Genomic DNA, 27,764 nt, shown 5'->3' on the forward strand with positions numbered 1-27,764 from the left:
CCTCATAACCTCCCCTCCGTTCTCAAGTTGAAGCATGTGTTGACACTCCGTATAACCACTGGTTTTAACAATTCTTGTCAAAGACTTTAGCTCATCGCCTACTCCACATTCCCTCTTAAATTCCAAAGCAAGGTCAAAAATCTCCTGACTTTTTAAGATCAGCGTAGGAGAAGTCTGCAAAATCATTTGACATATATATCGCATTTTAACTAGTACTTTCAGAAACAAATTGTGGTCAGAATATATCGTACAAATATAGATATTTAAGATATGCCAATCAGTATGCGATAAGATAGACAAGAAGAAAAGAATAGTTGCTTAATGAAATGTATATCTATCTCAAGAATCCATTCAATGTATTTGCCAAAATTCACATGCTGATTAACATCTAAGTCACTCCAACGTGCCTGCATATTTTGTATTTATGATTAGTCGATCTTTAAATGGGTACCAACAGTTGAGTCAAACTAAAGGTGATAGAAAAGAGAACTTAGCAAGATAAGTCTTAATTAAAGTTGATCTAACTTACTATTACGCCAGTTTGGACAAAGTCAGTTTCGTTGTCATGAACCTTTGACAGTCTGATGTCGTCCCAGATCGGATAATCCATTAAATGAGCTGTTATTTCATCTCTAACTTCCTCTGGCATTTTAGACAATTTTCTTGTTTTTTTATTCATTAAAATCCATACGCTGGGGTAAACGGGCAATAATTAAAGAAACTATAACATTTTTAACTAGCTGATCAAAAAAATATAACATTTTTAACTAGTAAATATTTTAATGTCATAATTACCTGTTAACTTGAGCCAGAGTTTCACTGGTATTGGCATCACGAAGATGCCAATAATTAGAGAAACCATTCTTTACAGGTGCATCACCTAACCAATTATCTATTTCAACTACATCACCCCTGCAACAAAATATACCATCAAGTAACTTAACTGTACGGTAGGAATTACTTGGTATTCAAAAAAGCTATAGGAAAGCGCGTCTGCATAATCAGGTAATGCAGAGAAGGCAAGAAAGCAAGAACTAGCTTACCAAGAAGGATATCGATCTATAAGAACCTGCATCTTGGCAATAACCCATATTAGATCTCTCTTAGTCATCTCCGGAGTCGATTGAAATCCATCACCCACCAGCCCGACATTCCTCATATGATTAGCAGTTGTTTCCTGCGTCAAAATGAATGATCCAACAACTTAAGACATTTTAACTTGCATACCTCCTATAAAAAAGAAAAAAAAAAGCCTGCACAACTAGTAATATTCTTACGAGTAAAATATCAGGACATGACATGTATTCTTGCCTGTAAATAATTCAACAACGTTCCTATAGTTGCCATCTGATTTGGGCCAATCTCATACGGTCTAAGTTTCGCTGATAAACGCAGTCATTGATTTTTTCAGGTGCTTTGGTCTTTGCTGCAACCCTCAACCCCCTAAAAGAGGTCTCTGTGTTCGATTTCATGCCAAGAGGAATCAGATTGTCTGATCCTCCATTAGTCTTTGTCACCAATCTTGTTCTTAATGAATTATTAGTGAGAGAGACTGCTGACAATATAATGCTACTAGCCATGATTGCAAAAGAGTTTAGGAACAGTATTGCGTGATCCCAGTAAATGCACACGCGTACCCTGAATCCCTGATGTTCAGGTATCTCCACTGAAACGTGTTAAACTTAAACGAGAACTGTCAGCAATGAGAATCATACATTTCTAAGAAGTAAGAACAAATCTAAATGACGTAAAGTAATTAACTGAAGTAAAATAGAACAAACCATAGAAAATTTATAACCAAGGAAAATGAAGTGAAATTCTAGTCACGTACACTGATCAAACAGCTCTATAAGTTCAGTTCTTAATTGTGATTTATGCGTACTTCAGCACTTGCTTAAATAGGCTTATCTAGCAGTCTATTTTGATGCATTTAAGTCAGTTGCACACACTTCGAATGTGGGTTCCGATCTTTTGTACTAAAATTTCCATGTACCCTTTGTACCAGCCACTATGTCTAAGAATGTTGATACCTGTCTTGCTTGGTTAAGAGTAACATGAAGTTTTACAATATCTGATAAGGGGAGAATGCAATTAAAACTAACCTATCTCATTTTAGGTTTAAGTAAACCAAAAATGTAATGCGGACAGCAACAAATTTTAATAAAGTTTCATCGAATGTAGTTAATTTTGGCCCAGATATCCGATAATATTGATTTTCGGCGTTTATCCGAAATGTTGCTCATATTTCACCGATATTCACCAAAATATAGTGTTTCAGTCCCGACCGATATTTGTGGGTGTCCGATATTGACTACGTTACAAAACGAGCAGGGGCGCGGGTCCTAGGACATCAATGTGAGCTATCAAGCTGCCTGCCGTTTGTTATTAGATCGTTAGATTTCACATCTATTTAGATTTTGTTTTCGATTACCACGATGATAAATCTAAATAAATTTATTGTTTTCTCACTTGATAAAACTTAATAACTTGTGTTGCAATATATATTACATTAACTCAATCAAAGATAAATGAAGGACTAGTGGATGCAAAAAAATAAATAATAAGATGGAAATGGACTAGGACGATAAGTTTTTGCCAATGGTATACAGATCGGAGTTCCAATATATGAAACTCCACAATATTTTAGGTTTACTTTAAATGTTTTAAAAAACCGTCGCACTTAGGCCCAAGGCCAACACCTTCAAACTAAGGGAGTGATTTTTAATTTTTCTAGTTTGCTGACATTATCAATGATTCATATTTTATTTACAAGACGACATGCAATGGTTCCATTGTATCATCAATTGATAGTTTGGATATCTTTTTCAGGTTTTTCTCTTAAATTGAAGTTATTGTGATTTTTTTGGGAGAGTGATTATTCTATAATTTCGTAATATTTGTACATATTTCTGCAGAAAAACATTTTTGTTCCGACCTGAATAAAATGATATGTATATAAACCATACTTACAGAGAAGCTAAGAGAGCCACAAAGTGATTGTCCAATATAAGACCCGCTGGGAATTATGTGGACATTCCTGCTAGTTCGTTTGATGAAGATCACAATGGAGGATGCAATGGCTCGTGTGTATTTCTTTCTTAGTTGAGACGTTTTTTGGTCTTCAGCTTTTCTAGACTGTTAGTTTTCTTATACTTTTTTTCTGTGTGTTTCTTTATTTGTAGGTTGGCATTTCCTTAACCCCTCTCTTTTCTAAAAACAAAATAAAGAATATGTATATATACTGCAAGGTATATATAGTTACTAGGGTGTATATAAGCTATAGAATAAGTCTAGATTGATTTCGACCATTCCACCCAAAATTGCACACACAGACACCAGTGGCGAGTCTCATTTCTGCCCATACATATCTCAATGCTAATCACATGAAATATTATCCATTTGATTCCCTCTCGGAAGAAATCGAAGGGAAAATTTCGGTGGGTCTAGACTTGTTAGGATATGTACCAGTAAAGTACACATATTCGGATCAATTTTCTGCAATCAACGAACTGATAAAAATTTACAACCAACAAACTGATAAAACATCTACAACCAACAAAATAATAAATAAACCTTTACAAAATAATGTGGTGCACACATTCACGTAATAACCTTTAATTCCAACTAACAGAATCTTTACAAAGTAGCTAGCCGTATGGTTAACTTATTAAAAAAGTTAATATTAACAAAGTAGTTAGTACTTAGTATGTATGTCCTTCTTTCTTGTTACAAAATGTTATTTGCTTGGTCTCCAACCTTCTTAGACTGTTAGTTTGTTTCTTTTTTTTTCTCCGTTTTTCTTTAATTACTTGTAGGTTCATCACACCCCCTCTCTTTTTCATTAAAAAAAGAAGAAAAGAAAAATGATATGTATATCCATGCTGGTAGGGTGTGTATAAGCTATGAGGATGTTTACCATCAAAGTATACATTCTCAGATCAAAATTCTGCAACCAAGGAAGTGATAAAACTTTACAACCAATTGATAAAATATTTACAACCAACAAAATAATCATGGAACTTTTCAAAATAGGAGTCCAACTTTGTGCACATTCTAAAAAAATCCGGGTGCATATTCCGCCTCTCCTGGTTGGTTAACGAAAATTTTAAAAACCACCTTTTATTTTATTTATTTTTTTGCTTTGCTTTAATAGTTTTTTGACTTTCCTTCTCTGTTTCCTAAAATTACGTCATAAATAAAAAATAACAAAGACTACTTAGATTTATAACCCCTCTCTCTTCTTCCTAAGTTCCTTGCAGAATCCAATACTTCACTTTCATTGAACAAGCAAATCAAGCTTATTTGATAACCATCAAATTAAAAAGAGCATAGATAACGTTTTCTAAAGTAGGTCCAAACTTAAACTTCTGAAATCAATCGAAAATGAACTATTTTAGTTCATAGCTTCTGAGATGTTAACTATAATTCAAGCTTAATCCAACATTGGATGTTTTTAGTGGATAATCCAACAAGATTAATGAACAAAAAGAAAGATTACTCGGTACCCAAATCATAACAAGTGATGTTTTCAGTGATTTTTGAGATAAGAAATAAGTAAAGGTTTCAACAAGAAATTCATTTGATTTGAACATGTAACTACTGAGTTTTTCATCAGAGATAAAATTGAATCAACCCAAACCCGAAAACTTGAAAATTGATGAAACCAAGATTTACAATCAGAACAATCAAATTTACTTCATCTGATCATAAATTACTTTTGTTATCAGATTTCGATCGGTTTTTGAGAAATCAATTAATACGTTTATAGGTATTTTGAGTTTTATAGATTGAATTTCAGTAGTTGTGGCGAAGAAACATTTAAGAATTGTTGAGTTTGATTTAATCAGATAGACAATCTTTTGTTTCTTCGATGAAAGTTGATGCCTAGAAACAGTTTTGCAATGGTGTGTTTTTAATTTTCAACAAAAAATTAGTTACAAAGAGAATTTCAAAAGTAAATCAAGGAAACAGAGTGGTTTTCAAAGATTGTTTCAACCAACCATGAGAGCCGGAATGTGCATCCCGGTTTTAGAGGGGTGCACAAAGTTGTACTCTAAAAATAGTATGGTACATGCATACATTCAGATCATATCCTTTATTCCAACCGACAGAATTCTTATTACAAAGTAGCTAGCGACGTGGTCAACCAATTAAAAAGTTACTCCCTCCGTTCCATTTTAGATGATGTTTTAGAGTTATTTTTTTGTTTCATAACCCTTAAAAGTTTTCATATTTTTCACAAAACTACCAACAACACCCTTATATTTTGTTTTGGAACTATAAGTTTATTTTTAAATGCACTAATAGCAATTAATGTTTGAAGACTTTTCTCAAGGGTATAAATGTAAAATCTTCACATCTCTCTTCATTTCTTAATCTGCCTGAAAACTCCAAAAACATCAACTAAAGTGAAACGGAGGGAGTAATATTTAACAAAACAGTTAGTATATTTTTTTTTCTTTTTATGGAAAAGTTATCAGTTTTTCCTGTTGTTTGGTCTCCAGTTAAACTGTTAGTTTTATTCTCCCTTTTTTTCTAATTTTCTTTATTTATAGACTGGGGTACTCTTTCAAAAAAAAGAAAAAAAGAAAAACGCATATTTATATACCTGCTTGGTACAAATATAGCTAAGAGGATGTGTACCAGTAAAGTACATATATTCCTATCAAATTTCTCCAACCAACGAACTCATAAAACTTTACAACCAACAAACTGATAAAACATTTACACCCAACCAAATAATTAATTAAACTATAAAAAAAATAGTGTGGTACACATATTCAGATCATCTTCTTCGTTCCAACCAAAAGAGTTTGTACACAGTAGCTGGTAACATGGTCGACGTATTAAAAATCTGGATAAATTGGGGCATATATCACTTAATTGGGGTCAATAGCTACATGACAAAATAGGATCATTAAGAAAAATTTCATAGAAACCCCTTATCCACTATTTATGTTAATGCCTAATATGCCTTTATTAATTTAGTGCTAATTCGGGTAATTAAATAATGTTTAATCAAGTTAATCCTGAAATTAACTTTCATTAAAGCATAATCAACACTTGTAAAAATTTTAATTTTTTTTTCAAAAGACTCGATCCAGAATCGGTTGATGTTAGTTATTTTGTAAACCGATTATGGGTTGAGTTTATGCCGAATGACGATGTAAACCCAGAATCAGAGTTTAATTAATATACACATAAACTGATTCCTAAAATCGGTGTTTACGTAAGTCCTTATAATCCGATTAATACTTACTTTCAGAAACAAAATATTGATTACATAGTTTAGGAAATTAGCGCACTACGTATATAAGATTCAGTATTGGAATTCTAGAATTTCACACATCAAATGCTCGTCAATGAATCTCCGAGCACGACGGTACAACGTCGTATATTCTTTGTGGTGAATGAACTTAGTATCCCCATTAAGGATTCTCCATAGCTCGTTGAAACGTTCCAGTTGAAATTCAATGAATTCTTAAATTTTAGTATGTGAACTTTTGACATAGGTATAAAATGATCGCATTACTCACTTTTTCCATAAGAGGAGCTCGTGGATGATAGTCGTACACCATATTTCTAACTTTTACGTACTCTCGCATGTCACCTTTAATGTATTGGATTCGAAATGCCAAGTCTCTCCATTTGCGGTTATTGGGATTCCCGATACGCCCGTAAAAGAACTCTTTAACTCTCTTCCAAAACATTGAATAGATTTCATTCGGACGTTCACGGAACGTATTAGCAAACGATTTAACGAGACACAAATCTTCATATGGTTCCCATTCCATTTTCTAGGTTAAGTGTGTGATATGGGAGTGGCTGAAAGAGGTTGTCCTTATATAGATAAGGACTCAACGGCTATTTTTTTCAAATTCAAATCAAACAATCGGGGTTAGGTATGTCCACATAGTCCGATTATGTCCTTGCAAAAACATAAAAATTGTGCCTCTCATCAATCGGTCTTTTGTAATGCACATGCAATCCGATTCTTGGCAAAAAAAGTTATAGAACTTTTCTTCACAACAATCGGATTACATATATGTACATGAAAACCGATTCTTGACATCAAAAGTTACATGACTTTTCTTCATAGAAATCGGATCACAAATGTGTACATGTAAACCGATTATAAGCAAAAAAAAGTTTCAAAACTTTTCTTCATAACAATCGGATTTCATAAAGGTACATTTAAACCGATTCTGAAACAGAATCTCTGGGTAACTATCAGAATCGGTTTACATATAGGTACATGTAAACTGATTCTGAATGAAAAAATGCCAGAATCCTGCATTTTTTGCACACACATTGTAGTTGGTTATTTTATCGCGTCTTGGACAAACACCAACAATTTTCAAAAGAAACCAGATTAAGTCATTCATAAACTAGGAATATAACCAAACATAATTCGCAACAAGACATAAGTTTTGACTCCATAATTATCCATAGTTAAAGACATAAACATGAATATAATCATTCATTAATGAACATACCCACCACGACCACGTCCACCACCACGACCACGTCCACCTCATCCTCGTTTACCAGTTTGGGCGCTGCTCGATGCACCTTCAGGCATATTTTTTTGGGGGCTCTCTTCCTCTTTTTCTTTGGCTCCTCCTCCTCGTCCTCCTCCAGCTCCCCAAACTTTGCACCAGTTTCTAAATCTTCGAGACTGTTCAATTCATCGATTAACTTTTCATTGGCCTTAACATTTTTCCTTTCCAATATTTCTAGCTTTGCTTGGGTTATCAAGTGCCCGACTCGTCTTCTCTGTTTCAATTTCAAAGATCAAACATTCAATATATAATGCTAAAACCATTAAAAAAACGTAATTGAGTAACAATATGCACCAGGAATTCAAGAGCCGTATCTTTGTCCTCTATCTTGGGCCTTTCATCTACTCGTATTACTCTAGTATGTGAAACATTAAGGTACTGCGGCATGTAACCCGGAGTTGCATCATCATCTGTTCGAGATGGACCATGCAGAGGATATTTGTGAAACGCTCTGTCTTACCAATAATCACATAATGGTAAAGGCTTGTGAACAATGTGAATATCATTATCATATGATTTGGTTTTTGACTCATTGATTTTGAACATCTTGTGTTCCTTTGGGATTCTTTCTACGTAACCGCATTGTCTTGCGACTCTCGTCGGGTTGTACATTACATATCCTCTTGGGTGAAACAGAGGCCCAAAATAATCACTTTTCTCTTCGCACCCAACCTTCTTCCCTTTTCCTTTAGCCATATCCTCTTTGTAAGGATCAAAGACAACATCTTTCGTCGTCAAGTTGTTCGACTGGCGTGTCAACTTCAGATAATCCTTTTTTTGGTTCTTCGGCTTACTTCTGTAGGTGTACATGTCTCAATAACACCTGTGGTCCCATTCCTTATTCTCAAAAGCCCTTTGAGAAAATATTAGGAAGTGCAAATATATCCACGCCTGCAGAAAAGCCATATTCCCTCCGATTTGGTTCCTTTGAGCTCTAGAAACCTTTCTCAACTCCTTCAACGAGTGTGCAAGGATGGAGTGCCCCAAGAGTATTCGTCAATCTTGTCAAATGGTTGCAACAGTTGGATAAAGTTGGCGCTCACACGGGCACCGGAAACATCGGGGAAGATAACAGCTCACAGGACATAGAGGACATACGCATTGGCCGTGACGATGATACGTTCCGACGTCACCTCTTTCCCCTCAGCATGAAGCTTATTTGTTCCCATGAAGTTGTCCCTCAGCTTCGAGAGATGGAATATCCTCTGCTTTGACTTTTCTACCAGCATCTCTGACTTGGTCCTCTCCTTATCCCATTGGAACACATTTTTGGTGAACGCGTAAATCTTGTCCCACTCAAGATCTTGCGCGTAGTCTTTGTACTTCACGGCTTTACCTTCTATGCTTATCCCGGTAAAGAACTTCGCATCATTTGGAGTTATCGTCATTTCGCCAAATGGAAGATGCAAAGTATCCGCTTCCCTGTAATATCTCTCGGCAAAGTCGGAACAAAGAGGTTTGTCATAACCAAGGTCCAAACTCTCGACCGCAGGTATCGACCCCGTAGAATTGACTAGATCAATTACTTTCGGAACTTCTCTAACGGTTGATTCTATTCCTTCCAGTGGACATTGCCTCATCATACTCATTGACATTCCTGGCTTCATAAGACGAACGACATCCTTGTGATCCTATAAAACAAAACAACCCCGATGGACAACAATCAAACACTACACGGATAATAATGTTTACATTACATAGCATAAGGTTTAGGTACTTACTATTGTATGGAAAACGACGGCAGCCCAACTTCCTTTGTACGCCCCATAAAATCTTTCCTCCATCACCGGGTAACCCGTAAACGGTATCCTCAGGGCCATGAGAAAACATCTTCAGCGGGTCGGGCATGTGGTCCCCTTTCTTCTTTTTTGGACCATCTTTCTTCTTACCATCTGTCTTACCTTGTTCTTGAGCGTCTCCTCCTTGGACTTGTTGTTGAACTTCTCCTCTTTGGACTTGTTCTTGAATTTCTACTATTTCTTCATCACTTTCATCCTTACCTTCTTCTTCATCACTTTCATCCTCACCCTTTTCTTCATCACTTTCACTCTCATCACTTTCTTCTTCACCACCTTTCTTGCCATCACTTTCTTCTTCAACACCTTCCTTGCCACCTGTTTCTTCTTCATTCATCTCCTCCTTATCACTTTCTTCTTCAGCAGCTTCTCTATAACCACCTTGTTGTTCAGTAGGTGTATCAGAATCAGATTCCTCATGTGTTGGTTGCTCCGCTTGAGGTGGTGGGTCATTGATGCTGATCTCTTTGGCTTTACTCCCTGTGGCCCTTCGGTGGGAAGCATTCAAATTTTGACTGCCTTTTCGACGAGGTTCCAAAGGCTTAGGAGTAGCAAGGTCATGTTTCTTCTTATATTTCTTTTCGGCTTGCTTTTGTTGCTTGTCCTTGTTTGGCCTGTAGAATACGGAGTTAAGCGACAAACAAAAATGGAATAAAATGCATTTTTATTAAGTCAAGGTAAATAATCAGTTTACTCGATATGCATATAAACTCCGATTCATAACATAATAAAATTAACAATCATATTTTTAAAGTGCTAATGTAAACCGATTCCAAAAATCGGTTTTCTCGATATACATATAAAGTCCGATTCTTTACTACACAATCGGTTTTTGTGAACACATATGTAATCTGATTCTAACAAAAAAAAGTTACAGAAGGAACGGCAATAAGAATCGGGGTATTTATACATTAACGTTTCCCGATTCTTATTCACATGCAGCACAATCGGGTATGTGACCAAGAACATCAACCGTTTCTAAATAGAATCGGGTTACTTCTACACTAACATAATCCGATTCCCTGAAACCCAGATAATTTTCTATTCAAAAATTTTGATTTCTAAGGGATTAGGTTACTAAAACCTAGTTTAGAGGATTAGGTTGATAGAAAAGTATCCGATTCGACCCATTTCTTCCTGTTGTTATTCGATTAGAGATGCTTCTTCCTGAGCAACCGTTTTTCTTCTTCGGTTTGTTTCCAATTGCTTTAACAATTCCGGGATTGCAATCACTAGGATAAGTGATTCCAGTGACTTGTTTGTATCTTGACGGTTTCGAAATTTTATACAAGAAATAAAACGATTAATCGTTTTTGGATCGTCGATTTTTGTTTCAAAAAAAAAGAAAAAAGAGGGAGTAGAAGAGATGAAGAATCGGTTTTTAGGTTAGAAATGAAAACTGATTTTAGTTTTAGGTTTATTATTAAGAGTTAATGGGGGTAAGAACATTTTTAGAGGGTAATTTTGATAGTTTACTTTAAATTTAGACACCCCTTATCATTGTGTATAAGGTAGATGAAGTAATCTATAGGCCCCAATTTAGCCGGGATTAAAAAGTTAACATTTAACGAAGTAGTTAGTATGTTTCTCTAATGCAAAAAAAATAAAATAGAACTTGTGATGTTGCATATAATGGTTTCAGTGCATCTAATGCTTACAGCTCTTTAGATGTGGAACGTTTTATCTTATATTCTCGTTCCCTGTTTGAACATTTTTGTAACTACAAGAAATCCTATAGTGACACCCAAGTAATGGCAATTGTAAAATCTAAGAAGGATAAGATATTATAAAATCTAAGACATGATAGAAGAGAACTCGAAATCTTATTATGAAACATAAGATGTTATAAACATGAATAGATACAAACCCTAACTTGGAGCATAAAAAACTTTCTTTCTCTTCAGATAATGCACACAGACTAAAAAGACCTCTTTCTTTACAATGGTCCCTCGTACCTCATATAGGGGTTTACATTGTGGGTGACATTTTATACACATTGATTTACAACTAATAAAGCCTTGTATTTCGGTAATCCCTATACGATATCAGGAAAAAAAGAAGGAATTTAAAACATAACAACGTTCACTTAGATAATAATTTACAATAATAAAACGTGATAATAATGGAGATCCATGATTTGATTATATGCTCATCCTTTTTTCAATTAGTTGTCACTTGTTTTTGCTTAGAGATGATATATTCATCCAATTTGAGCATGGTCTTATATATCATTTCCTTTATCATGTTAGGTTCGGGAACCATCTCATTTACTTTCTCATACTTCACCGACCACTTCACAGTCCCTCCTCTTTTTTCGACCTTGTCGTCTTGTTCATCACCATTTTCATTAGTGACTTGAATGATGGGAATAACTGTGACCTGGGGTTCATAACTTCTGTAAAGCTTTAATAAATCTCCACCAATAACACTGTAAGTTATTGTCTTGGTTAATTCATCCACATTTTCTAGTTTTTTCATCTCTTCCATCATAACGGGAGCCCCTTCAACCAATGTACCTAAAAACAAAACAAAGTACACCATATTAGTTAAGAAAAACTATATAGATGCACTCTATTTACACTTCTAATGTGGCATCAAAATATGACTACAATTCACCAAAACCTATACCAGATAGTCATATTTGACCTTTGAGTTTTAGTTATTTCATATATTATAGTCGCATGTCGCAAGCTAAAATGAGATACGCATTAAATTATTTCGAAAGGAGTAAACATGTTGTAAGTAAATTGTGATCTTACTTGGATTCATTTTCCATAGGGTAACAGATCCATTCTTTTCACCATTCATATCTTCAATTACTTCAATACTCTTATAAGTCTCTGGTAAACCTGGGGAAGAACAGATGACCAAGTTTTAAGAGTTTCGCAAAACATGTCTGCTGAGCTTTTAAATTCTACTTCTATTAGATTTATGATAAGAATAAGGATCAGAGTTGAAGACAAAGATTAAAGTGGTTCGGCACTAACGCCTACGTCCACTGACAAACCCCGTAGGGTGAATAATATTGATCATCGGTAATCACTGAGATAGTTTTACATGTACACATGTGATTCCTATTTATAGAATAGTAGGATTAACATAAATCAGTAAACCTAGAACAAACTAATTGTGTTGACTAGGTTAAACTTATCTAGAGATTTTCTAACAAAATTTGTCATTGACTTGTTCTTTATTTCATGTGTATTGTACACGTACAATATTCCAATACCCCCTCAAGTTGGACACGGAGAGAGTGGAAGTGTTCAACTTGAACTGTTGTCAAAGAAGGAGATTACAAAACAATCTTCATCAACTTATTCTATTCATCTATACGGTCTTCACTCTATAAAACTTGAAAGGCCACAACATCACTGGTGTATGAAAACTTGACTTAACGAACCTTCATCGTAGCAGAAGCCTTTAACTCCGCATTTCCCATATGATGTGAAATAGACAATGTAGGCGACAGAACTCCACATTAGTTACTTAAAAAGGTTTAAGAACAATAATGGATTGCATGGGCTTGATTCGAAAAACAAACATGCCCATAGGAATAGATTAAAAAGGTAATTTTAGCCTTAACGAGGAATCAGAATTAAAATTTTATCCAAGTCCATGAAAATCAACAGACTAGACTGATTAGGATGATTAGGAGAAATAAAACACGATCATATGCCGTAAAAGGAATCGACCATACTTGATATTTTGTAGAGTAGCAAGAAACTTGCTGGTAAACTTGATCGTCAAGATATTAAATCGATAAGAACGCAAATTAAAACGAATTGTTCTTAAAGTTGAATTTGGATTAATACCCAAAGAAAAGATGATATTTTTGATCTTAAAAACCCAAGATTACCAACTTGGACGAAAATGAAATTGTTGATGCATGGAAATCACAGTGAACCACCAACAATGTATATTAGATGGAGAGAACAACAACGAAAAATTGTTGCTAATAAAACTGTACTGATCAAACCAAATATTGATAAGTACACATGTTGAAATAAATCACAATCTAGCTATATGTGATGAACAGTCAAAAATTAAACTGTCGGAGAAGATAAGAATAATAATGAGTGGTGAATAAACAACCACTACCAGATATTCAATTAGTTTTCCATAACTTGATGGCTTATCAAATTAACCAAATCTCTTTACAGAGATAAAAAAACAGGAAGAGAACGAGCTTCACTTCCTTATCTTGGTCGGTAAAAATTGATTCTTAGCTAAAAACCTTAGATGAGGATTAATAGTAACCTTCAGTTCTTACCATTGATTTAGGATCAATACCGAAGCTTGGTTCAAGATTAGAACTTGACAGAACATACACCAATATGCCATCATTAAGAAAATATGCCTTCGAAGTTACACCTTTTAACTGATCAACAAAAGCATTAGATAACGAGAGCCAAAATATAAGGAGAAGCCGAAGTTGGCTTGAGATAATATTTATGTTTAAAAAGATAACATAGCCACAGACTACGTACAGTGTTCAACTGCAATTGAAAAACTGACCAAAAAAAAGTCATACAAACTGCAACATTGAAGCAAAATATTATGGGAATATTTTCTGAAGTTTTGAGATATCCGCAAATGTAACGAGATATTTTGATTTAAGTTGAGTTTTCTTTACCAAAAAAGAACAAAAATAGTGAATCATGATGCAACATCTTTGCTGCATAAAAAAGATTGACTAGAAGAATGATTTAGGTGATTAAACACGAGACACCAATAAACAAAGATCGGTGCTTAAAACAAATGACAAAGTTATACGAAGACACAGAACTAAACGACGTTTGAAATACGTGCCAAAACACATAGCATGCACATTGTTTGGCAAAATCCATTAAGATCCTTTAGGACCTAATAAGACAAGGATGGGAAGAGAGAATCAGAAAACAAAGTTAACTGATGAAGTGATTAGATATCAATAAAAATTGATAAAGAAGACCGGCAAAAGCTAATACCAGTTAGTTCATGAGAAGAACATTGTACTAGCATGAATAAGGTCTGAAAAGCAAATTAAAAAATAGAAAGCGGAAGCAATTTTGATCAGGAAAAAAAAAATTAGATTTTTTCGTGTTCTGATACCATATTAGATTTATGATAAGAATAAGGATCGGAGTTGAAGACAAAGATTAAAGTGGTTCGGCACTAACACCTACGTCCACTGACAAATCCCGTAGGGTGAATAATATTAATCATCAATAATCACTGAGATAGTTTTACATGTACACATGTGATTCCTATTTATAGAATAGTGGGATTAACATAAATCAGTAAACCTAGAACAAACTAATTGTGTTGACTAGGTTAAACTTATCTAGAGATTTACTAACAAGATTTTTTATTGACTTGTTCTTCACTTCATGTGTATTGTACACGTACGATATTCCAATACTATCTCAAGGTTTACTGCGTCAATTTGTTTAGTTGGCCTCCATTTGGTTCTTCCCCTCATAAACTCCCTCCGTTCGTAAGTTCAAGCATGTGTTTATGTCAGGATTTTCTTAGGGAATCACTGACAACCGTGGAATAACGGATTTTGAGATATTATGATGAATAATAAGTAAACCAAGCACAAGCAACTATAATAATACGATAAAGATAAATCAACTCACAAGACACAAGATTTATAGTGGTTCGACCAATACATACAACTTGTATATATTGTCTACGTCCACTTTGAGCCGCACCAACTCAATTCCACTATGAAGAAAAACGATTACAACGTCGTGTGAATCCCATCAAACCCTTGGTTACACCGCAACAATTACCCGAGACGATAACCTTGTCTCTTATTCCTCAACAATATGCTCTAACAACGAAACCCTAGCTTTATCCCTAAAAGCTATACAAGAAATCTCTCACCGATCTCTTAATCGTTTTCTACACAATAGAATTCTACAAGGCCTAATTGCCTATTTATATAGGGTACAAACTTGGCCACCAAGAATCCTAGCCTGTTTAGGAAATCCCTTCCTTAAATAACCACAACTAACTTTAGGAAATAATAATTAGTCTTCAATAACTACCAATCTCCCAGTTTGAAGACTCATTTATTGTCTTCAATTCTCCTTTTCTTCAACTTTGGATTTTACGGTGCTAAAACATCTTCATGTCAGTGTGGCTCCCCTCCCAGATCCTCATTCTGAGAGACCAATTAAAGCCTTGCAGAGCTTTAGCTTGTCTGATGTAACTCCCTTGGTAAACATATCTGCCTGATTCTTCGAACCAAGAATCTTCTCGAGCTTCAACTCTCATTCTTCTAAGATATCCCGAATGAAATGATAATGAATATCTATATGCTTCGTCCTAGCATGATAGGCTGAGTTCTTGGCTAAATGTATAGCGCTTTGACTGTCGCTAAACCGAACACTATGTCGTTGTTCCTTTCCCAACTCATCTAACAAACCTCGTAATTAAATCATCTCCTTGCTTGCTTCTGTGACTGCTACGTACTCCTCTTCCGTAGTATACAATGTTACCAACTTCTGTAACCGTGAGTTCCAACTCACTGCAGCTGACCCCATAGTATAAACATAACCGGTCGTACTTCTCCTTTTATATACATCACCTGCGAAGTATGCATCCACATAAACCCTCAAGATAGAACCACCTTTTTCATAACACAATGGTACGTTTGTGTTACCTCTCAAATACCTGAGAATCCACTTCACAACTTCCCAATGTTGTTTTCCTGGGTTGCTTGCATATCTACTCACCACTCCTACTACATGTGAAATATCCGGTCTCGTTCACACCATAACATACATTAGATTCCCAATATCCGAAGAATATGGTACGTTATCCATGTACTCCTATTCTTCATATGTCTTCGCACACTGCATACTTGAAAGAAGAATTTGATTTCCAAGTGGAGAACTAACTGGTTTAGCATTCTCCATATTGAACCTTTTAAATACTCGTTCAATATATTCAGTCTGACTAAGCATAAGTACACCCTTAGCTCTGTCTTTTATGATCCTCATACCAAGAATCTGCTTTGCTTGACCAAGATCTTTCATAGCAAACTCACTTGCTAATTGTTTCTTCAAATTCTCAACTTCTTGTAGAGATGTTCCGGAAACCAACATATCATACACATACAGTAATAATATGATGTAGTCAGAACCGCACCTTTTGAAGTAACAATAATGATCTGCATTACACCGTGAGTAACCACCTCTATGCACGAAGTTATTAAATTTCTTGTACCACTTTCTCGGGGCTTTTTTTAAGCCATACAAACTCTTATTTAGCTTTTACACCATCTCTTCCTTGCATTTTACTATGAATCCTTCTGGCTGGTTCATGTAAATTTCTTCATCTAGGTCACCATGAAGAAAAGCTGTCTTTACATCCAACTGTTCAAGGTAGAGATATTCAGAAGCCACTAAACTTAACACTACTCGAATAGTATTCATCTTCACAAGTAGAGAAAATATCTCGCTGTAATCAACACCAGGTTTTTGCTGGAAACCTTTCACAACCAACCTCGCCTTGTAGCGAATATCTCCATTTTCTTCAGACTTATCCGATAAACCTACTTGTTATGCAACACCTTCTTACCTCTTGGTAACTTTACTAACACCCAAGTGCCATTCTCCTCAAGTGAATTCATCTCATCTTCCATAGCAAGTTGTCACTTGCCTGAATCATCAGCCGCTAGTGCTTCTTTAATATCTTCAGGTTCACCTCCATCCGTAAGTAATAGATAATTCAGAGCATACCTTGGGTTTGGTTTTGGAGTTCTTGACGATTTTCGTACTTCTTGTGGAACTGTAGGAGTAACTCCCACTGCAGCAGAAGTCTCTTCACCTTGTACTTCTCTGCCATCAGCAACACCATGCCCTTCTTGTACCACACCTTTTCCAGAAACATCATCAATATCGATATACATCTCCTTATCGATGTTGCTTGATCTGATATCTTCAGCTTGTGTCTTATTCCTGTCCTTGTACAGATCATTCTCATTAAAAGTGACGTCTGTACTTCTAATAACTTTGTGACCCTCGTAGTCCCAAATTTTATACCCAAAAGCGTCATTTTCGTAACCAAGAAATATACACTTCTTTGCTTGAGCACCTATCTTATACCTTTCACCGGGACTAAGATGAACATAACCAACACAACCAAAAACTTTCAAATATGAAAGATTTATCTTTTTTCCGGTCCAAACCTCCTCTAGTATCTTCATATCTAATGGACTACTAGGTGTCCTATTGATTAGATAAGCAGCCGTCTTTGTTGCATGTGCCCAGAAGGTCTCTGGCAAACCAGACTGCAACCTCATGGGACTAGAACGTGCATTCAACGTCCAATTCATACATTCTGCAACTCTATTCTCCTATGACGTCCTTGGAACTGTCCTCTCCAAATGAATTCCATTTGTAGCACATAACTGTAAGAATTCTGTTTTTTCATACTCACCACCGTTGTCTGACCTTAGACACTTCAACTTCAAACCATTTTCTGTTTTAACCAAAGCTTTCCACTTCTTAAACACTTCATACACCTCAAACTTATTCTTCATGAAGTAATGCCACACCTTCCTTGAGTGATCATCAATAAAGGTGACATAATATTGGAACCCGCTGTGAGATGCAACATCAATTGGTCCCCATACATCCATGTGAACCAAATCAAGTTTCGCACTTCTCAAGGCTCTGTTGCCTCTGCTGAAACTAACCCGTTTTTGCTTTCCAAGAACACAGTCTTCACAAAAACAAATATCAACAGACTTTACCTTAAGTAGATATCCTCCCGAACATAGAATCTTCATGTTCTTCTCACTCATGTGCCCTAATATTTTATGCCATAAGTTAGTGTCTTCACTACTACTAGCCATTGCTAAAGTAGTTCCATCTGAAGTCCGGTATAGAGTACCGACTCTAACTCCACGAGCTAATTCCATAGCTCCTTTTTTTCACTTTCCGATTGTGTTTCGTAAGCACAACTTCACAGTCATCATCACAAACTTGGCCCATAAACACCAAGTTCTTCTTCAAATTTGGAACGTGTCGTACATCCTTCAATTCCCATGTCGAACCGTTGACTTTCAAGATCACATCACCCAAACCGATGATGTCCCATGCTTCAGCGTCACCTAAGAATACTTGGCCATAGTATCCTTCTTTATAAGAGATCATAATACTCTTATCACCTGTCGCATGGAAAGAAGCTCCTGAGTCTATAATCCAAGACTCATCTTGCTTGTCCTCAGAGAGTAGTAGAAAACCTTCCGTAATCACCTTCTTTTTATCAACAAGGACCTTCACCGATTCCAAAGCTGCAACTACGTTGACCTATTCTTGATTACCTTTGTTTCCACCATTATTAGCACCTTTGTTTTCCGGACAATCGCGCTTGAAGTGTCCTACTTTCTTACACGCACAACACTCAACAACACCTCTAGGCCGGGATTGAGATCTCCCCCTAGACTTTCCTCTATACTTCCATCTAGATTTGTTGTTGTTGTTCCGATTTGTACTCCTGCCTCTATCTTCTTCATGCAGGCTTAAGGCCGAGCTTGAAGTACTAGAACCACAACCTTGTTCTATTCTTCTTTCCTCTTCAGCGATCAACCTTTGCTGCAAATCATCAAGCTTCAACTTCTCTCTCCCTGCGGAATTGCTAATGTTTGTCCTTGCAGTATCCCAACTCTTTGGTAATGACGATAACAACCGTAAAGCTTGAACTTCATCATCAAAAAATAAAACTAACTTTTGAAAGCTGAGAAATAATTGATTTAAACTTCCCAAGATGTACTGAAATCGCTTCTCCTTCTTGCATCTTCAGATTAAATAGTTGTTCACACAACATAATGTTCCCCGAGGCTGATGACTTTTGATACAACTTTTCAAGTTTATCCATAAGATTCTTCGTACTAGTTTCCTCTTGTACGTAATTGTAGACTTCCTCCGATAGACATCTACGGATCACGGCTACACACTTGCGATCAAGAGTTGTCCATTCATCGTCTTTTCGTGCTCCCTTTTTCGCAACTCCACCCAATGGATCACCAAGGTCTTTCTCATATAGGTAGTCTTCCATCTGAGACTTCCAAAACGCAAAGTTCTTCCCATTAAAAACTTTAACCCTAGCTACCGTACTTTCCTTATTATCACCCATAACTCCCACTCCAATCGTACTACGATAAACCCTAAAGATATAACCCGAGCTCTGATTCCAGTTGTCAGGATTTACTTATGGAATCACTGACAACCGCGGAATAACGGATCTTGAGATATTATGATGAATAATAAGTAAACCAAGCACAAGCAACTATAATAATACGAAAAAGATAAATCACCTCACAAGACACAAGATTTATAGTGGTTCGACCAATACATACAACTTGTATATATTGTCTACGTCCACTTTGAGCCGCACCAACTCAAATCCACTATGAAGAAAAACGATTACAACGTCGTGTGAATCCCAACAAACCCTTGGTTACACCGCAAAAATTACCCGAGACGATAACCTTGTCTCTTGTTCCTCACCAATATGCTCTCACAACGAAACCCTAGCTTTAGCCCTAAAATTTATATAAGAAATATCTCACCGATCTCTTAATCGTTTTCTACACAATACAATTCTACAAGTCCTAATTACCTATTTATATAGGTTACAAACTTGGCCACCAAGAATCCTTGCCGATTTAGGAAACCCCTTCCTTAAATAACCACAACTAACTTTAGGAAACAATAATTAGTCTTCGAGATATAACTAAAAGTTTACACTCGGTATAACCATTAGTTTCAACAACTTTTGTCATAGACTTTAACTCATCACCTACTCCACATTCCCTCCTAAACTCTAGAGCAAAGCTCCTGACTTTTTAAGATCAGTGTAGGAGAGCTCTGCAAAATCATTTGACATATATATTGTCTTTTAACTTTCATAAACAAACTAAAGTGAGAATATATCGAACAAATATAAATATTTAAGATATACCAATCAATACGCGATATGCTAGACCAAAAGAAAAATAATAGTTGCTTAATGAAATGTCTAGCTACCTCGAGAATCCATTGTATATATTTTCCAAAATTCACATGCTGGTTAACATCCAAGTCACTCCAACGTGACTGCATATATTGTATTGTTATTATTACTCGATCTTTAAATGGGTGCCAGTGTCCGCCGAGTCAAGTAAAGGTGATAGGAAAGAGAAATTAACAAGATAAGTCTTAATGAAAATTGAGATATAACTTACGATTACACCAGTTTGGGCAAAGTCAGCTCCGTTGTCACCCATTTAAAGATCTACCTCAAACTGATGAAGTTGCACAGGATGGTGACCTCCATCAAACCAGCTGATCCACAAGATGCAGAAAAATCATCTCCAGCCGCAACAAGTGCAACTCCTCAACCAACTGAAGAACCTGTTGTGACCCAAATTGCTGAAGAAAAACAAAAATCCTATGAAAAATGGATTGATAATGACTTTGATTGTAAAAACTATATTCTGAATGCTTTGTCTGACGATCTATATGAATATTAATCCATATTTAATACTGCAAAAGATGTGTGGGATGCCTTACAGAAGAAATATGAGACTGAAGAAGCCGGATCGAAGAAATATGCTGTAAGCCGCTACCTGATATCAAATGGTGGATGAAAAATCAGTCGTTGCTCAGGCTCATGAACTTCAGAAAATATCTCATGAAATTATGAATGGAAGGTATGAAAATTGATGAACAATTTCAAGTATCTGTATTGATTGATAAATTACCCCCATCTTGGAAAGGTTTTCGTAATGCTTTGCGTCATAAAACTAAGGAATTTTCTCTTTAAAGTTTGATTGTTAAGCTCAGGGTTGAAGAGGAAGCACGGAAACAAGACAGAAAGGAAGAGATTCTTATCGTTTCCAATAATAAAAATCAGACTCAACCGAGTTTGAAACCTAAGAAAAAACCAATGAGACCTGACCAGAACCAAAGGAAAGGAAAACGTAATCAAAACAAGAACCCACACCCATCAAGGAAATTTCAGAATTCTGATTCTGAGTTCCTTTGTTATACTTGCGGTAAACCAAACCACATGGCTAGGGATTGCAGGAATAACAAAGGAAAGAATAATGCACAATCTAATGCTGCTGAAAGCGTTATAATTGCCATGATTTATGATCCAGAGATTCACATGGTTGGTGGAACCGATGGGTGGTGGATAGACAGTGGTGCTTCGCGCCATTGTTGTTTTGATAGGTCCCTATTTAAGAGCTATGCAGAAATCAACGATAAGAAAGTGTTGTTGGGAGACTCCCATACCACTATTGTGAAAGGTTCTGGTACGGTAGAACTGAAGTTTACCTCTGGGAAGACAATTATGCTGAAAGATGTCCTCTACACTCCAGAAATGAGAAAAAATCTTGTTTCCGACTATCTTCTCAAAAAGGCTGGGCTGTATCAAACTATTGGATCTGATGTTTACAGAATTACTAAAAACAAAGTGTTTGTAGGAAAAGGTTATGCTGCTGATGGAATGTTTAAGCTTAATGTTGAAATGAATAAAATTGCATCTTCTTCTTATATGGTGTGTACTTTTAATGCTTGGCATGCTAGACTTTGTCACGTGAACAGTAGATCAGTAGATACCATGAGCAAGCAAGGTCTTATTCCAAAACTATCCATGCATGATTTTGAAAAATGTGAATCTTGTAGTCAAGCTAAGATAACCAAAAGTTCCCATAAATTTGTTATTAGAGAATTTGAACCATTGGAGTTAGTGCATTCTGATTTATGTGAATATGAAGGTATATTAACTAGAAATGGAAAGAGATATGTCATGACTTTTATTGATGATTATTCTAATTATACCTATGTTTACTTGCTAAGTCATAAGAATGAAGCTATTGAAAAATTTAAGGTTTTTATTGCTGAAGTTGAAAATCAATTTGGTAGGAAAATTAAGAGATTTCGTAGTGATAGAGGAACTGAATATGATTCTAAACCATTCATTGAAATTTATGAATCTTCTGGAATTATACATGAAAAAACTGCTCCGTATAACCCTGAAATGAATGGAAAAGCTGAAAGAAAGAATCGTACATTTACTACTCTTGTGATTGCATGTTTGCTGAGTTCTGGTGCTGCCCCTCATTGGTGGGGAGAAATTTTGCTGACTGTTTGCTATGTTTTGAATCGTGTGACAAATTCAAAAACTAAAATTTCACCCTATGAACTTTGGAAAAACAAAAAACAAAAAACCAAATGTATCTTATTTTAATGTATGGGGTTGTTTGGCTTATGTTCGTCTTCCTGATCCTAAAAGATCAAAGCTAGCTAGTAAAGCTTATGAATGCGTTTTTGTTGGGTATGCTCAAAACAGTAAAGCTTATAGATTTTTTGATCTAAATAATAAAGTTATTATTGAATATACTGATGTTGATTTCTTTGAAGATAAATTTCCTTTTAAATCTAAAAATAGTGGGGGTTCTCTACCTAGTACAAGTTCTGAACTTAGAATAGAAGAACCTAGAACTGCAGAGACTAGATAAGCTGAAATTGAACCCAGACGTAGTAAAGGGGCTAGGATTGCGACATACTATGGTTCTGATTTTGAAGTTTATACCCTAGAGGAAGACCCTTCTAGTCTTCAAGAGGCACTTAATTCTCCTGAATCCGGTTTTTGGCAAGAAGCCATAGATAATGAAATGGACTCCCATAATCTTAATGGAACTTGGCACCTAGCAGATTTACCCCCTGGTTGCAAAGCAATAGGTTGTAAATGGGTACTTAAAAGGAAGTTGAATCCAGATGGTTCAGTAGAAAAACACAAAGTTAGGTTGGTATCTAAAGGATTTAGACAAAGAGAAGATGTAGATTTCTTTGATACTTACTCTCCCGTTACAATATTGACTTCTATTCGTGTTTTGATTGTTGTTGCTGCTGTGCATAATCTTGTTGTTCATCAAATAGATGTTAAAACAGCTTTTTTAAATGGTGAATTAGAAGAAGAAATTTACATGGAACAACCTGAAGGTTTTGTTGTTCCTGGTCAAGAACATAAAGTGTGTAAGTTAGATAAGTCATTTTATGGTTTGAAACAAGATCCTAAGCAATGGCATGAAAAATTTGATAATTTGATGATTTCACATGGTTTCAGAATTAATGAAAGTGACAAATGCATATACCATAAGTTTGAAAACAATATATGCATCATGATTTGTTTATATGTGGATGATTTGCTTATTTTTGGTTCAAACTTGTCTGTGGTTGAAGAAACTAAGAATATGCTTAAGTCTAACTTTGAAATGAAAGATTTGGCTGAAGCTAGTGTAATTCTGGGAATTAAGATTACTAGAACTAATGATGGTATTTCTTTGGATCAGTCTCATTATATTGAAAAGATTTGGAAGAAGTACAACTATTTTGATTGTAAACCTGTGAGTACTCCTTTTGATGCTAATGTTAAATTGTTTAAGAATACTGGTGATAACATTAGACAATCTGAATATGCTAGTATAATTGGTAGTCTTCGTTATGCAACTGATTGTACCAGACCATACATTGCATATGCAGTGGGGGTTTTATGCAGTTTTACCAGTTGTCCTGGTTTGGAACACTGGAATGCAGTTGAGAGGGTTATGTGGTATCTTAAAAATACCGTTAACCTAGGATTACACTATAAGAGATTTCCTGCAGTCCTTGAAGGATAATGCGATGCTGATTGGAACTCTCTTTCAGATGACTCCAAGGCCACTGGTGGATATTTGTTTAATATTGTTGGTGGCGTTGTGTCTTGGAACTCAAAGAAACAGACAATTCTGGCTCAATCTACGATGGAGTCTGAATTGATAGCACTAGCAGCAGCCAGTGAAGAAGCAGGATGGTTGAGAAACTTTCTTTCTCAAATTCCTGTATAGGATAGACCGATACCAGCTATTATGATCCATTGTGATAGTACCGCAGCTATTGCAAAAATACATAACTGTTTTTATAACAGTAAGAATCGACAAATGCGTCAAAAGCACAGCATAGTTAGAGAGTTTCTCACAACTAGGGTTGTACGTGTGGATCATGTTAGGTCGGAAGAGAACTTAGCTGATTCTTTGACGAAAGGATTAGCTAGGGAAAAGGTATTATATACCTCTAAAGGCATGGGACTTTTGCCCACTAGAAGTTGAGTCATTTTGTGATGGATACCCACCTAGAAATAGGTTCAAAGGGAATAACGATTGACAAATGATATGGAGATAGAATCATGCACCTTTCCCATGACATGATATCCTGAAGCGGTTTAAGGTTGAGTTTTCTTAACTCTTAATGAAGTCTATAGCTCTGTATAGAGCGGGGTACCAAGCTACAAGAGTACCTTTGATAGACTCACCTATGTGAATGAGAAAGTGTGGCCGCTTTCTATAAGAACATGGTCAGTTCTCAAGAACATTCATTGAAACTGGGATAAGCACAGGGCCGTAATGTGCTGGCATTTAAGATTTTACTCTCAGTATAGTTGTGTGTGTGTTAAGTAATTTGTTCCCTCCATAGAGTTCAAAGACATGTGTTCACTCTGTGACAGAGTTCAGAGAATTTAATACTATGTAAAGGTTCAAAATTGAAAGATACCTTTGCTTATGCACATAACTATACGAATCTTGCTCAATGATTTTAAAAAATATAAGTGGGGGATTGTTAAGATATATGTTTTAAAATAATTCTTTTATACATTTATATCAGCAATTCGAGCTTGGCCCAGTGGTTAAGCATTTTGGCCTGGAGGGTTAGGTCTCAGGATCGAATCAATCCCCCTACTGATTGTGCATATATATTAAAATATTTTTTCAAACCGTTTTTTTTTTACTGCACTTAATTATGTTTTAATTGCCCTAATCATGGCATTATTTATTTGCCCGTTTTTTGACTGTTTCGAATGGAATTTTAATTGCAGCAATTAATCCAATTTATTTTCCATTAATCTGTATTGACTGCCTGGTTATAAAAACAGTTTTGAGAACAGAAAGAAAAAAACAAGTTTTTACACTATTGTTTTTCTGAGAATCAAGAGACCAAAAATACTGAGCAAGAATAGAGAGAGTAAAAGTGATCGATTTCTCATTGTGTGCTTGAGAGATCGAAAGAGAGTTTTTCTCTACTGTTTTATCCTGGGGGCATTGTGATGGAAAAGAACTGCTTGCACAAAATTCAAGGCAGAGCCACGAAACGTCCTAAAGAGAGCGATCTGGTCGTGACTCAGCCGTCACTTTGTTTTGTGTCTTAATCTCTGTTTTGCAGGTGTGAAATCGGCAATTGTTCCAACAATACACAATATGAAATCTTGCCTGTAAATGATTCAACAATTTTCCTATTGTTTCCATCCGATTAGGGCCAATCTTATACGATGAAGTTTCGCCGATAAACACGGTCATTCATGTTTTCAGGTGCTTGGATCTTTGCTGTAACCCTCAACCCCCTAAAAGGCGGTTTCGTGTTCGATTTCATGCCAAGAGGAATCACATTATTTGATATCCCACTATTCTTTGTCACCACTGTTGTTCTTAGTGAATGATTAGCAGGGGAGATTGCTGATGGTAAAAGGCTACCAGCCATGATTACAAAAGAGTTTAGGAACAATATTATAACTGAAAATGAAATGAAATTCTAGTCACGTTCACTGATCAAACAGCTGGATAAGTTGCGTTCTTGTGATTTATACGTACCTTAACACTTGCTTAAATAGGCTTATTATCTAGCGGTTTATTTGAGTGTAGTTGTTGCGCACACTTCGAACGCATCCATCTGCGTCCAGATCTTGTACCAAAACTTCCATGTACCTCTTTACCTGCCAATATGTCTAAGAATGTTAGCACCTGTCTTGCTTGGTTAAGAGTAATAGTTTTCCATTTCCGATCCTTATACTTGTTGGTTAAACTTCAACATAGAAGTCACTAACAAGCTGGTTAGGACAAGATTAGGAAATTGATGTAATCCTAAGGGAATTAGAAGTCATCTAGTTCTAAGAAAAGGAAAGACATGTAATAAGGTAATATGAATAGGAAAAGGAATTCATAGTTATATATATATATGATCACCAAAGTTTTGGTTGATCATATGGGCAAGATTAGAGCTTGTGTTTAGTTTTGAGAGATTTTCTAAACATCAATAAAGAGAGTTGTCTTTATATAAGCTAAGTTTCATCTTGCAGTTCCATTAATTGGTATCAGAGCTTGTTTCTGAGCCATGGAAAACGAAACCACCATTGTGGGTGCAAAAAAGTTCATGATGAGTGCCAAATATTGTATATATTTATCCCTTTTTGTTGGCATTTAACTCATCTTTTGTGAATTAATTCTACATTTTATCCCATATTCTGCATTTTCATTGTTTTCAAGAATAAATATTTTTCTTACTTAATTTTGCATTTTTAGGTAATAAATAAAGTCTGGATGACTTGCGGAGCAGAAAAGAGCTGAAGAGTAGTGAAAAGCCGGAAGAAATTACGCAAGGAAGCCGCAAAGAATGGTGCGCACAAGACCAAAAAGCTAGGAATGGGCTCAAGAAGGAAGAATTGTTCTTAAAGAAGATATGGGCCTGGCATACCCAAGGCCCAAAACCCTTACCCAAACCCATTTTCTATATCCATACCCGCCTCCATTCTCAGCCGTTAGATTGGATCCATCTCATCATCCAATGGTCGCTTCTTCATCGTGCATCAAAATCTGAAGTCCCTGCAAAACACCATAGTGCCTAAATTCCAAGCCTTCAGATTAGATCACATTTAGATCCTACGGTCGCTTCTTTGCCTGCGCATCAAATCTCGATACTTCCGCTTAACACTTCAACACCTAACCCCATCTAGAGCCGTTAACTTCGTTGTATCAAGACATCCGACGGTAGCTACCAGCCTCTTCAGGCGGAGCCGTCCGATTCACCTACCAGCTTCGGTTCCAATGGCTCAGCTTCGCCAACATCTAACCTCGATGATCCCGCTACACACCATAGGTACCCAATACCTATACCCAAAAACCAAACAAACCCTAACCTATTTTCTATCGGGATCCTTCTTCTTCCTCCCCTCTTCTTCACTGCAAACCCCATGACCACCACCTGCTCCGCCACCCACTCCATCTGCCACCACCACCAGCTCAATACGAGCTCTCAAATCACTCAACAACCCTATCCCACATCATTACTTCCCCTTTCACCAACTCTATGTCCTCCTAATCACTCAATTTCACGCCTCTCCCATGTCAGGAACCCTAGAGGTGAAATTGACAAATTAGGTGAAATAGAGTTGCAATTGGAGGCGTGGATAACATCAGGAGAACAATTAGAGGCGTGGGTCGAAGTCAGTAGCGTGTAATCACATCACTATGGGTAAGAATTACCAAACCCTAAATTTTCTGATTTGGGGGAATTTATTAAAGAACCCTAAGTTTCTGTTAGGGAGAGCATAG

At 36.1% G+C, this 27,764-nt stretch overlaps 1 protein-coding gene across 1 annotated transcript in view; it reads right to left on the reverse strand.

Annotated features, from left to right (window-relative positions):
- Positions 1-263: 263 nt before the first annotated feature.
- Positions 264-27,764, reverse strand: part of LOC113351354 (palmitoyl-acyl carrier protein thioesterase, chloroplastic-like) — a 60,243-nt gene continuing 32,742 nt past the window's right edge. Inside the window, exons 2-5 of the mRNA XM_026595357.1 lie at positions 1,044-1,177; positions 796-912; positions 530-692; positions 264-407 (exon numbers count right to left, since the gene is read on the reverse strand). Coding sequence (XP_026451142.1) covers positions 264-407; positions 530-692; positions 796-912; positions 1,044-1,177 — 558 coding nt within the window. The remainder of the gene's footprint in view (positions 408-529; positions 693-795; positions 913-1,043; positions 1,178-27,764) is intronic.

This window comes from Papaver somniferum, chromosome 2, assembly GCF_003573695.1.
Source record: "Papaver somniferum cultivar HN1 chromosome 2, ASM357369v1, whole genome shotgun sequence".
Classification (NCBI taxonomy): Eukaryota; Viridiplantae; Streptophyta; class Magnoliopsida; order Ranunculales; family Papaveraceae; genus Papaver; species Papaver somniferum.